A 13,047-nucleotide genomic window follows, 5' to 3' on the forward strand; every position below is an offset into this window, starting at 1 on the left:
GGACCAGCCGCGTGACTTGGCGTTTTGGTATTTTGAGTGCGATCGGGGGGTGAGTCTGGCAAGTGCGCGCATATATCTTGGTGATTTCCCGGCAAAAACTTCATTACCAGTGGAAGTGTGGTGTTATAAGGCGAGAGTCAGTAGTTTTGACATGGCGCAGCAGGAAGGTAATCAAGGTAATGGCCGTCGCACTGCCCGCGCAGTGCAGCAAGACTTCGGTGACTCACTTGGCTACGCCGAGGAAATAATCTGGGATTTGTAAGTACTGCGCAATTGGCTTTCTGGTCCCTTATATCATAACATGGTAATTATTCAGGTTGTCCCAGGAACAGTCCGATGTACTTAAAAAAAACTTAATGAACTCATTCGCGATCCGCCACCACTTGACCCAAGAGCGGTTTCCACCATGTCGCCAGCAGCACTCGAAAGAGAGGAAAGAAACCGTAACAAACTAATCGCCGATAATATAAAAGCACGCCAGATCATCTTCGATGCCGTTTGGGAGCAACGTAAGCGGGGAAAAACGATTATATAGTAAAAATGGATTGCATAAGCCCTTTACTTTCCAGGCAAGTATACAAACCGTCAATCGCTTACGGCCCTCATCTACGTATTGGTGGTGACGGACACAGACGACCCTAACCGCGCAGAGGATTCAAGGACTTATTCCAGCCATCCGGTATTCCGGGCACGTCGATGCATCAGTGAGTTGTAGTTTAAGCTAATTTAAAGCTATTGTTTAACTTATTAAACTTGTTTAATTGGTAATTGTTTTCTGTTCGTTTTACAATTGATGTTCTGCAAGTGAAGTTGAAATATCCCTTTTGATTTTCGTTTGTCACCCTATCTTATCACATTCAAAACCGATATAAGAGTTAGATAATGTATGTCCAGAAATGTCATTGATTATAATTAGCTACTAAAGAGTAATTTGAAAGGCTTTAAATCTGTTAACGAATTTAGAATTCGAAACAAAAAGGACTAAACTACTTTTCCCGTTAATCTCAAAGATAAACTCGTCCACTTACTGATTAATTTTCCACACAGCTGGTAGCAGTGGCACCAGTAGCGACACCTCCGACTGCTGCAACTTGTTTGTGGATGAAATCGGTCGTGTTTACCAAAATTGGGAGCAGTATGTGGCCACCAACGAGCTGCCCGCCGGAGTGATGGTGGCACCGCAGCGAGGGATCTATAGCCTTGTCGACAACAAGGTGCGACTGGACAAGTACGTAACGCCGGCTGGGAGTCCAAATGCACGTGTGCTCGGAGCTCTGGACACAGGATCGGCGATTGGAGGTTTCGCTGCAGTCTGCGTGCCCATTGCAGCCTTACTTACTTTACCCGTTTCCGCTCCCGCGATGGCCGTGGCTGGAATCGTGGGTCTAGCCAGTGCCGGATACGCCACAGCCCGATCCGGTGCCAGACTGGTGGATCGCAGCCAGCATGAGCAGTCAATCAATGTGACAAGCCGCGAGGCACGTGGCCATTGGCTCGGCGTGATCGGCGGCGCCGTGGGACTGGGAGCTGCGGGCGCCACCACGGCCTTGACAGCGGCCACAAACGCAGGTCGCGAGGTGGGAGCGGTAAGTTCGCAGAGACGTTTGGCTTAGACCTAAGCTTAATCTAAACCGCCGCTTTTCAGGTCACCCAATTGACTGTGAATAGCATGAACATCTCCTCCATCGTGGTCTCGGGCACTGGAGTAGCTAATGGCGTGGTGGATATGATATTGGTAAACTAAACACAGGGGTGCCCAAGTTAAACTACCATCTAATCACTTTCGCCGACACAGAAATATAATGACGGTGACGATATTACTGGCATGGATGTTCTCCAGTTGTCCGCTTCACTGGTTCTCTTTACGCACAGCGCTTACAATTTCAAACTGGCCTCTACCATCATCAATGAGACGGCCACGAGGAATATATCGGGCTATCGTGAAACACTTAGCAATCGTCAAAGGTGAAGATAAATTCCTGAAATCATAGATCAATCAACAGACTCTCTCTTTGCAGGCGATCCTTTGACAAGGCTGTGAAGGAGACTATTAGACTGCGCGGCAATACGCGCGGCAGGTTAGACGTCATACGAAGCGTCAACGAAGTGCCCTCGCGTCAGCAGTTCAATGATCTCTACAGGATCAATCAAAATTTGAACCAGGAGGGCGTTCGCTACTCGTTTGCGCCCGATGGCCAGGGATTCCTGCTGAATGGCGAGGTGCAGGCATCGGCAGCAGAGATTCGGGCCAGTGTGCAGCACAACCAGGGACCGAATGTACTGGGCCAAGTTAGTCAGCCGATTCCCAGCAGCCATTCTGCCTCAGGAAGGCTGGAGACTAATGGACTCAACCAGGTGTCGCGACTGATTGGACCGCAGCCCACAGCGCAGCCGCGCCGGGAACCCAGTACTTATGCCGCCGGCGTTTTTGCCTTGCAATTGAGTTCCGTGGTCGTTGGCGGAGTCACCTTTGTGCTGGAAAAGTACGGTAGCAATCTCTTCGAACATGTTATCAATGCCAGTAGCTTCGAGGACCTCATTCTCGGAATGTCGGAACATCTGGGGCCGGATGTGTTTGACTTTGTTTTAAAGCTTACCGCAACATTTATGGACACAATGCTCGATGATTTGACCACGGTGCTGAAGTTCTACATCTCGTCGGAATCCGTGCTGTTTAGGATTCTGGAGCAAATCAGAACGAAGTACCGTGGATTGCCTTACGAATTGGTGGCGGAACACACGGGCAATATTCTGGCAGCTGTCAGGCGCTACTATCTTCTCCTTAATCCAAACTCTTACACCGGCCTTCTGAAAAAGTGTCCCACTTGTGTTGGCTACTTCCGCATTTCAAATTTGTGAACACATCACAAACTATAAGATGCTGCTAATGATTGGTGCCTTATAACCAAAGTAATAACTTACAAAGAGTGCACAATGAAAATGCACAACATTTTATATCCTTTTTAAACACTTTTATACATATCTAATAGAATTGAAGAAAAATATGAGCACAAACTTACAATTGGAAATCAATGTGATATACATTTTAAAATGAGCGCGAATTGACATTTATTTATCTTTTATAATTTACTTATGGAACTAATAAAGATTTCAAATTTTACTGCAAGTGCAGAGAACAATTTATAACCATGGTTGGAGGGCATAAGATGCCTATAGTGAAAAGTAATATAGTTGAATTTGAAACGAAGTAACTAGTTTACAAACGTCTGTCATGTGAATGCTCTTTATCAATGCCGATAAAACAATTAGATTAAGGAAAAAGGGCCACTCGAAACTGTAAAACCAGAAAGGGGGTTTCCCGACTCTAAAAGATGATTTTTTATGTAATAGATCGGAAATGGTTTCCTTTTTGAAAAATTATGATTTACTCAGACGAATAAACAACCAGGTCCAATTATTTACTAAAGAAAAAGGCTCTCAATAAATAAAATGAAGGATAATTTCTGAATTTAAGTTTACTCGCTTCTCGTACTTGTTTACAATAATTAAAATAATAATAAAACTTAAGAATAATTTAGTTTCCTCTTGCGTGGCTGCTGAAAATTCGTTTCGTTCATCTGGATCACTTGGAAGCTGGAACTAGTTGAGTGCGTGTTTGTTTGCTTTTGCTTTTGCTTTGTTTATGTTTATTTCACGAAGACAACACAGACATATTAAGATCCAAAATATATATAAGTTTTTATATATATATTCATATATATATATATTCATGTAATGTATTTTTTAGGGTTTGTGTTTGAGTGGTTTTTGTGGCTTTCGCTGCCGCTGGTTTCTCAGCCAGTTGGAGATGGATGCGTGTGAGTGAGTATGTGTGGTGTTCCTTGTTTTGTTTTGTGTGAGTGTTTGTGTGTGTGACGTCATTCGAGGGTGGAAATCGGAGGAGCATGTGACCCCCGCTTTAGACGCGCGACAACTGCTGCAGCAAATTGCACGGCCAGAACGCCTCGATGCGCTCTTTGAGCAACTGAAACGGATACGAGACCCAAGTAAGTACGGTCTGTGCCAAATGGCCCATCGGCTCCGGATACTGGTGGGTGGCCAAGGCCAGCAGGGCGGTAATGGAGCACAGTCCCGCCGTGAACAGAATGAAGAAGGGCAGCTCCTTCTTCGGATAAACGGACACCTCGTGGAACGCCGGCAGTAGCTCACGATCGGCGCATTCGGTGCACGTTGGATATGGATAGAAGAGATGGCCGCGCTCCAGCGGATACGGCAGCATTCGAAACGTGCCCTCCCAGGTGCAGTGCAGCAGATTGAGGGCCCCCTCCACCTGCTTCCAGTGCTTCAGATGGAAGAACGCATAGGCCAGTGCCTCCGAGTCGCCGCGCTTCAGAATGTGCTCCGGCGGCAGGATGAGCCGCTTTGTCTCCAGCAGATACTTGGGCACGTGCGGATTGAACTCCACCGCCCGGTGAATGGCCTCCACGGCGCTCATCTCGGCGGGGCTGAGACCTCGCTTCGAGGCAATATCCGGCGAGAACTTGTCGGCCACGGCGCGCGCCTTCAGCAGAGCAGCCGTATAACAGATGGTCGCCGACTTGGGCAGGGAGATGTCGTCGTACTTGGCCAGAATGGCATGGCAATCGGCGTAGGTCTGCATCTCCAGCAGCGTCTCGATCAGATTCTCGTGGATGTTCAGCACACTCATGATCGAGGGTATCTCCTTGGTGAGGTCGCGGAACATCTTGCCCGCTTCCTTCAGCTTACCCAGCTTGCGCGCGCACATGGCCAGCCGCCGTTTGATGTAGATCAGCACGTTGGTGTCCCGCCGATGCATACCGTCCGCAATGGCGCCCTGATGCTGGGTGGCCTGCGACTTTCGGTAGTTGATCTCGGCCACCTTGAGCGCGGTCTTCAGAATCTTTTCCGCCTCCATAATGGTCATGGCCTCCTCCTCGGCCAGCAGTATGTAGGCGGGAGCGCATTCCGCGTTGATCTCCAGCGCACTGTGCGCGGATTTGATGCGCTGCATGGGATTGCGTTCGCGCCAGGCCGTCTGCATGATCTCGTACTCCTCCTTGCGGGCATCGCCCTCGCAGGTGAAGAAGGTCTGATGGTCCTGGGCACTCAGATTCATGTCGTAGTACGTTAACGGCTCCTTGCTGGTGGCCCAAAAGAACCTCTGGTACTCGGCGCCGCGAAAGAGGTTGAGGGGATTGCGCCACACCTTGCACTCGGGCATTTGGGTGCCCGTGCTGGTGGTAGCACTACCGCATGAGGCACCCCCTCCCGCTCCTCCTCCGCCCGAGCCGCCGTTGCTACTGCTACTGGAACCACTGCTGCTGCTCGAACCGCTGCCATTGCTCGACTCCGACTGGCCATCGCTGCCATTGATCCAGGGGCTAATGTGGTTGATGGAAACTTGCTCTGCCGGATGGGAAGTGTTAAGTTAACTAAAAATCCATGGAGAAGAACTACGGATCCACTCACCTATAAACGAAGTTCCATACTTCCGGAAATACCACCACTCGAAGATCAGGATCAAGCCCGAGATCAGGCTGGAGGTCCCGGTGAGCGCCACGTAGAACTTGGGCGTCAGCGTGCTTAGAAACATGGAGGAGTCCCACATCCTGCCGCTGCTGCTGCTGCCCCCGACTGCGAAGTTCTGTATTCGACGCTCGTTTCGCTTTTGGCCAACGCTCAATCCGGATTTTGCCGCTCGCCGGGATTCGCCGGAGTGCCCACGGGTGTGCGGGTTATCTGTGCACTTGCACTGACCGCCGCCGAGGGGTTAGATCAATTAACGGTTGCCTTTCCTGGCGCTATCCTTGCGCGAATCCTTGCTGCAGATGAGACTTTTTTCTATCAAGTATTCGAAAGGGGGGTGAGCGGGGGGTTGTGTTTTCGACCCGATGTGACCAGGCGACGCGAGCAACTAACAGCGCAGCGTGGCCGTTTTACGTCATCTAAGAAATACCGTTGTGTTGCATGGTCACCCTGGCTGGTTTTACTTTTAGTCATCCAAAAAAATAAAAACATTGACTTTCGTTTAACAAAATAAGACCTTATCTTTTCAGAATATGAACGTTAATGTAAAAAGTTTTTTATTTTAAAATTTTTTGCAATATAATGCAGCCTTGCACATTTGCGTTAAGATTATTAAGACACTTTGAGTTTTGAACTCGACTCCGTAGGATTACATTTGAAGAGTTAAAAATTAAATTTTTTTAGTTGCTTATACAAAAGCATTACATATTTACATAGGTTTTATTTATTTGTCTACCTTTAACTCCAAAGTTTGACTTAGCTATATATTGAATATGATAAAACATGTTTATTGCGCTACAGTCAAGTATTAGAATTTATTGGTAATTATAGGCCGCTTTGTAACTGATGAAATATGCCAATGATGTTTATATGCTTATATGCTTTTTTTTTTAATATTACTTTTCGTAAAAAACATTTGTTATAAATTTAAAATTTTAAAATAAATTTTTTACCGATAGTTAACTATCGATATACTTGTGCTAACCTGTACACCACTAAAAAATGGCCGCTTTGCAGCAAGTGCACTTTTTTTTGTAGATTGTTCCAATCGAAACATAACGTAAAGCAAAATTGAATCCCCTGTCGATTGGAAAGCCATCAGAGGGCAGTGGAATCATGGATCAGGTGACGGACAATCAAGTGCAAACGCCGGAACCCGTCGAAACGAAGGAATCCTGTCGGGAGGTTGACAAAACCAAGGAACTAGAACCAAAAACAGCGGCGCTGGAAACGCTTGCAAAATGTGCGGGTCCCACTGATTTGGAGGATGAGCTGGCCGATATAAATGGCTCGGACGAGGGCGCCGGTCTGGACGAACTGAGCTCGTTGGAACAGGAGATCGCTAAGCTGCACAACATTCGACCGCCCGATGCGTCCGCTGAGGTTGTAGATTCCGTCCCTCCAAGTGGCGGTGCGGATAACAGTGGCTTGGAGTCCCGCGTGGCCGCTGATGATTTGTCCAGTGCTTCGCCACTCCAAGAGGAAACCCAGGATGCCTCTGGCAATGGCACGATTCCCAGCGAATCCCCCTTGGAGGAGGTGGACTTGATTGCCCTGCTCAAGGGCACGGATACCAGTCATGAGCAACCTTCGGGCGACGACAAGTGCGCCCTGGAGAAGGCTCTCTCCGAGTTGGACGGCGTGGAGGGTAATGTGGACATCGGTGTTACCATTGAGGGAGAGGGTCAGTTCGAGATAATGGAGATCGACGACGACGAGGGCGACTCAGCCTCTCGCAAGGCGAGTCCTAAGGTGACCGTCTCTAAGCCAAAAAAGCCAACTGCAACCACCACTTCCTCCGCTACCATTCCGAAGCATAAGCTATCGCCAGAGCAAGCCAGAGCTGTGGCTCTTGAACAGATGGCCGGCCTGAAGCCCAAGTCGCGTCGCAAAGATCCTCCGCCAGTGGTCAAGCCAGTGGATATCGTCAGCTCGCTGAACGACGATTGGGATGACTACGATTCAGAAGAGGACGAGAAGTCCGCATCCACTGCTCCCGCGACAGCTTTGATTACCGAAGTGATAACCCTTCCCCCAGTCAAATTGGGGAATAAAAAGCCGCCTCTGCCTCCGAAAAAGGTGCCATCGCCCAACAAAGCCAGCCAGACTTCTCCGGTTTTGCTCAACAACAAGATCAGCAGTGTTAAAGTAATGCTAAAGACCGTAAGCCAAAAGCAATTGGCGGCATCAACGAGCTCGGTCGTTGCTGTGCCATCTCCCAAGGAGACCGAAGAGCCAACCACAGGTGCAGTAAAACTATATAATACAGCTAAAAAATTATCATGCTAAACAAAAACTCGGGTTTTCTAGGTTTTAAGCGTATGCGTGTTATCAAGAGGAAGATCATTTGGGATCCGGATGTGCCGGAGACGAAAAAGTCCTTTGCGCAGTATGCCACCGCAAAGGCAACGGCCAAAGCAACCTCCCCAGCACCTCCCGCGCCAAAACCGACAGTCAAGAGCATTTCCCCCAGTACAACGATCAAGAAGGAGGTGTCTCCTAAGAAACGGGCTGCAACGCCGACTGCTAAGACCAGCAAAGCTGCAGCTCCGGTTGGAGGAGCAGAGAGGAGCTTGTCTCCAGTCAAACGACGCTCGCAAACACCCAACGCAGGTCTGGCCAACGGTGGAGTACAGAAAAAAAGAAGGTCTCTGAGATCGATCGCCTGATGGGCGACGAAGGTGCGGCCAACATGATCCACGCGGTGGAGCATGAGCAGCGCGAGATGAGCGGCGGAGAGGTGTCCAACAAGCCGCTAATGCGCAAACGGTCCATGACCATAACAGGAAGGGTGAGTAATTGCTAAAAGAATTACTTCACATAAATATTTACTAAATAGTATTTATTATACGCTTCTCCAGAATCAAACAATCCGTGCCGCAGTGGAGCCTACGCCTCCCAAAAAGGAGTCAGCGTCTCCGGCCACCAAGCGATCGACTTCGGGTGCAGATTCCGTTTTTACTAAGACCACCGCCTCCACAACCACCAGCAAGCCACGCGCATCTGATTCCTGGGACTATGTGTACAAACAGCGCGCCAGCGAGGAGTCCATGATTATGAGACGGCGCTCCAACAGCTCCTATTCCAGCAACGCCTCCGTTAGCCGCAATTCGCTGGACAACAAGCCGGGAGCATCCAACCTTTCTGATGATGCAGCCGAAGGCTCTGATCCATCCTTCAAGTTCCTGAAGCCCGTAAACAAGACAAACCAAAGGGGCGGCGAGCCGACGGATGGGGTGTCATCGCACACACTTGCCAACGACATGAAGGCCAACAGCAGGGGCGAACTTGTGGTTGTGCACAAGGTTGGCAAGGTGGCTCACCTGGTGATACGCACGCATCACGGCAAATCCGGTTACACATACAGCAGCCAGCTACTGGATCAGTTGAGCGACACGCTGGCCAGTGTGGCCCGCAAAAGCGAGTTCAACACAGTGCTGCTCACCGTTGAGGGTCAGCAGTTCTGCCAGGGCATTGATTGCCAGGAACTGGTGCATGGATCATTCGAGAAGCGCAGGAGTAGTGCCAATCAGCTTGCTCTGGCCCTGAAGTGCGTGAAGAAAACTATGCTAAAATAAGGCCAAACTTAAGTTAATTCCCTTTGCCAATTCCAGAACATATCTGCGCACTTTGGCCACATTTCCAAAGCCCGTGGTGGCTGGCATCGTTGGCAACCTGATTAATCTGGGCGTGATGCAGCTGCCTTTGGTTGATTACGTGGTGGCCGCAGATGATTGTTGCTTTGAGACCAACTATGCCAAGTTGGGCCAGCTGCCCGAGGGTTACGCTCTGTGGCATGGCCATGAAAAGGTCCCCAGTCAAGTGGTAAATATTTAAAGTTTAATGTCACGTAGTTTCCTTCATTAATTATTACTCTTTCATAAAGCATTCACGCCTATTTCTGTTGGCTGAAAGACTTTTTGCCCCCGAACTTTTGGGGCCACAAAGCTTCGTTGACAAGATCTGCAAGGCCCGCAATGTTTGCGATGAGGCTTTGGCAGTAGCCAAACAAATATCTACTAGCTCCGCGGAGGTAAATTATAAATTATATTCGTTTTTAATCGTAATTTAATAAACCTTTTTCTGCAGATGTATCGCACGCTGAAAAGTCTCAACCACTCAGCGAAAAATGCGGAAAAATTTCCGGGTCTGGACGAGGAACTAAATGTTATAGCCGAGCAATGGTTGACTGCGAGTTGCTTGTCTAATTTCAAGCGTTATCTCAGCGACGTTGACTTCTAGGACATAGACTAAGAATTATTATATACCATAACGCATTGGTAGATAAATTCGCATACACAAACTCGTACAATTTAATATCATACACTAAGTTGAGTCCTTTTAGGAATTTCGTTCTGGACTTTTAGACTATCGAACTAAGACTTTATACTTTCACCCAAAAACCACATGTGTAATATTTTGTATCCTATTGTAAAGTAGTGACGCAGTGCAAATTGTATGAAAATTTAGGCCAGCAGTATCTGTAGATTCTGTTATACTTTAATTCGGAAAACACACGTTTTGTTAGTCTTAAACGTGAAATACTGTCCCATCAAAGAAAAAGGTATGACTGTTGAAAAAGGTTTTGAATCCTGAATAAATTCCCAAACAAAATCCAAAACCATTTGAATTGTATATTACACTATTTCTTTTTAGAAACTCCCCTTTTTTAATTGTTCATCCAATTTGTGAATATGAGAACTATAAAATGTAATATGGGCAAAACTGTTGAAAATAAAGAATGAAAACAAAAAAAGTCTTCCGGTTCTACGCGGTCTTCGAATTTGAAAAAATCGAAGCAGAATAAGTTAATGGAAAGTTTACTGATTTATTATGGGAGACTAGAAAAGGTTCTACTAATGTACAATGTAATGCATGCAACTAGGTTAAACTGCTACTCGTGTCCGACAGCACGTTTCCGGCTGGCTAAATGCACTATATTCCGTCTCGGAATCGGGATTACCGCCTAGTTGTGCCTGTCCTCCTCAAAAAAGGCGGGGAGTTCTGCCTGGAGGCGCAGCAACCTCACGTAGGTTAGCAGTTTCCAATCCCTCTGCTGCTCATCCTCGGGCTGTACGAATGTGGACATGTATGTGACCAGCTCCTGGGATCCGTCCTGGTCCAGATCAGCAATGAGCATCGAGTGATCCTGGTTGTTCAGATCGGGCTGGCACACCTTGCGGTCGTGTCGGCAGAATTGGATGATGTTGCTTTGCGAGGTGTTCTCGATGTGGGTGTCGGTGCCTACGAACAAAACAAGGATCACGGTTTCCGTGATCATATTCATTTTGTAGCTGCCGCCGGGCGAGACGCCACTGGATCTGGTCATGTTTTTGGAGGGCACCCCAAAGGTTTCCCGCTTTTGCTTTACGTGCCCAAACACATCAAATTCCTGGTGGGCAGGCGGAAACTGATGGTCGCCGGCCTTCGTGCTCCTCCTCAGACGTTGTTGTTGCTGCTGTTGCTGTTGTTGTTGTTTCTTGGCCTGCGCCTTCTCCTTCTCCTTATCCTTGATGGCATTCATGTTCTTGGTGTGATTGTTGCTGGCACTTTTCTGCACATTATTGCTATTGCTGCTGGCGGAGCTCTGTTTCGATGGCTTCACGAGACCATGCCACTTCCAGAATTTCATCACAAAGCCGGACATCGGTGACTTGGTGTTCTTGAAATGCCACTGGGCGGGCACCATGCCATACATGCCGCTCTCGCTGAAATTGTGCACCATGTGCGGCTTGCCGTCGCGAACTTCGCTCAGCACAAAGGTGACATTGCAATCCTCCGGGCAGCGACCACGATTCTCCACCACCAGCTCGCGTCCACTCAAGGAGTAGATGTTCCTTTGGGCATCCAATTCCCGTCGCTGACCATGGTTCCTGTGCTGCGAGATCTTCGAGGTAGACAACCTTTGCCCCACTATGGACTTGTTGGTGATCAGGGCATACAGCTCCGCCAGACTCTTGGAACGCAGCTGCTCGGTGCCGTTGACGCGCTGGCAGGAGAAGCTCACATTGCCCGCCTCCAGCTTGACATTACTCAGCCTGTCGCAGTCGTGGATGCGAAAGCCATCGCCTATTGGCGATCCATTTTTCTCCGAAAGCAAACGAAGCACATTCCGAGCTTCTAACTGACTGGGAGATTCATGTTTTAGCTGTGCCAGCGATTTGGTTCGCTGTTCCAGCGATAAACTGGTCACGAGCAGCAAGTCCAGTACTCCATCCGCATCCAGATCGGGCAGGATGACCGGAAAATCGTAGGCATCAACCTTGCGGGCCGAACGCTCCTTGAACCACCAAAGCCAACGTCCGGAAACAGGATTGATGGCGCCCAGCTCACCGTATTCATCGAGTATTAGGCAGTCCGCCTTCCCATTGCCATCGATGTCGATGAGGGTGCAATCAAGGGCCACCGGTTCGTCCACCATCTCCACAAACCAGGCTACAGCTCCGGAGGAGCCAATCAAGCAGATGATGCCGTTCCGCCGCTCGTTGCCGAGTCGAAATTCTGGAAAGAATCCATCGCCGCGGTACATGAAGATAAGGTTGTTCTCCCAGGCTTTTAAGCCGCCAACCACATTGACTCCCCTTTCAGCTCGGCCCTTGTGTAGTTATTGAACCAGTTGTGGGTTTTGAGGCGATCAACCACCGCTGGACATGATCCAGTGCCATCTGGGTTGCCGCAGGGCACTAGCCACACAAAGGAAACGACGGCCACGAAGCAGAGCAACAGGCTGCCGATGAAACAGCACTTTCGGGCCGGCGACATGGGTGTCCTTTTGGCCGAGTCTTCGCCCGACTGATTGCCACCCAAGATGGCCACATTATCTGCATTGGAATCGAATTCACTGTTGAAGTGGGACAACTCTGAGCCCACGCCTCCGTTGTCACTCAACATGACCGAACGGAAGGTGTTTTGCATATTGGTGGCGTAGCTGCTGCCCTCCAACTGGAATTTCTGGGCGTGTGGATGCCCGGCTGGATTCCGGGTTACAATCCTAGTGGCGGTTGGTGGGGCTCGGGTGTGCGGTGATTTCAGGGCCAATGTGTTTGGCGGAATGCGAATCCTTTGTGAGTGGAACTGCTCCGGCGAATTTCTCTGTGCTTGTTGCAGTTTCTGCTGCAAATTCTGGCGATGATTAACAGCGTTGTGGATCTCGATCTCCTCGTCGGATTCGGAATCGCTCATTGCCTGACTTAATGGAGCATAGATGCCCTGGTGACCAGGCAAGGTTTCGGTGTGCAGCATTTTAGCTGGAGGAAAATTCGGAAAAATCAATACTTTACAACTGGATCCAAAAAAATTTGTGCTGAAATAGCGGGAAACAGGTTTCTTTACCTCCGTTGATTGGCTCAAGTACGCTTTAACATCTAACATCCACATAGCTACTGCTTTTGATCTTTATTGGATTAAGTGAAACATTAATTTAAAAAACACCCTTCAAAAAAGCTCTTTCGCGATTTAAATTATTCCGTTGGACATTCACAGTGGCCGCTGTTATCGAAGACAGTGTTGACAAACGCGACTGCTCACCCGTAAAGTTAT

The 13,047-nt window shown here is 48.6% G+C and overlaps 4 protein-coding genes across 4 annotated transcripts; 2 read left to right on the forward strand and 2 right to left on the reverse strand.

Moving 5' to 3' along the window:
• Positions 1–28: 28 nt before the first annotated feature.
• On the forward strand, positions 29–3,127 carry LOC108088240. The gene is given in 8 exon segments (XM_017185951.1): positions 29–258; positions 317–345; positions 348–509; positions 570–704; positions 1,048–1,586; positions 1,646–1,735; positions 1,796–1,965; positions 2,019–3,127. Coding segments are annotated over 8 exon segments (2,073 nt in total). The 5' UTR covers positions 29–151; the 3' UTR covers positions 2,860–3,127.
• A 331-nt stretch (positions 3,128–3,458) lies between these two features.
• LOC108088241 (protein ST7 homolog) lies at positions 3,459–5,883 on the reverse strand. Its single transcript, XM_017185952.1, has 2 exons — positions 5,452–5,883; positions 3,459–5,388 (listed from the first exon to the last, which is right to left on the reverse strand). The coding sequence occupies exons 1-2, from the start codon at positions 5,588–5,590 to the stop codon at positions 3,920–3,922; spliced, it is 1,608 nt and encodes a 535-aa protein (XP_017041441.1). The 5' UTR covers positions 5,591–5,883; the 3' UTR covers positions 3,459–3,919.
• Positions 5,884–6,511: 628 nt separating this feature from the next.
• LOC108088230 lies at positions 6,512–10,129 on the forward strand. The gene is given in 7 exon segments (XM_017185939.2): positions 6,512–7,753; positions 7,819–8,142; positions 8,145–8,299; positions 8,370–9,058; positions 9,123–9,333; positions 9,395–9,541; positions 9,598–10,129. Coding segments are annotated over 7 exon segments (2,808 nt in total). The 5' UTR covers positions 6,512–6,624; the 3' UTR covers positions 9,751–10,129.
• A 183-nt stretch (positions 10,130–10,312) lies between these two features.
• On the reverse strand, positions 10,313–12,999 carry LOC108088231. Its single transcript, XM_017185940.2, is given in 3 exon segments — positions 10,313–12,090; positions 12,093–12,755; positions 12,841–12,999. Coding segments are annotated over 2 exon segments (2,274 nt in total). The 5' UTR covers positions 12,751–12,755; positions 12,841–12,999; the 3' UTR covers positions 10,313–10,474.
• Between the last annotated feature and the right edge of the window lie 48 nt (positions 13,000–13,047).

Source organism: Drosophila ficusphila, unplaced genomic scaffold (genome assembly GCF_018152265.1).
Source record: "Drosophila ficusphila isolate 14025-0441.05 unplaced genomic scaffold, ASM1815226v1 contig_106, whole genome shotgun sequence".
NCBI classification, from domain to species: domain Eukaryota; kingdom Metazoa; phylum Arthropoda; class Insecta; order Diptera; family Drosophilidae; genus Drosophila; species Drosophila ficusphila.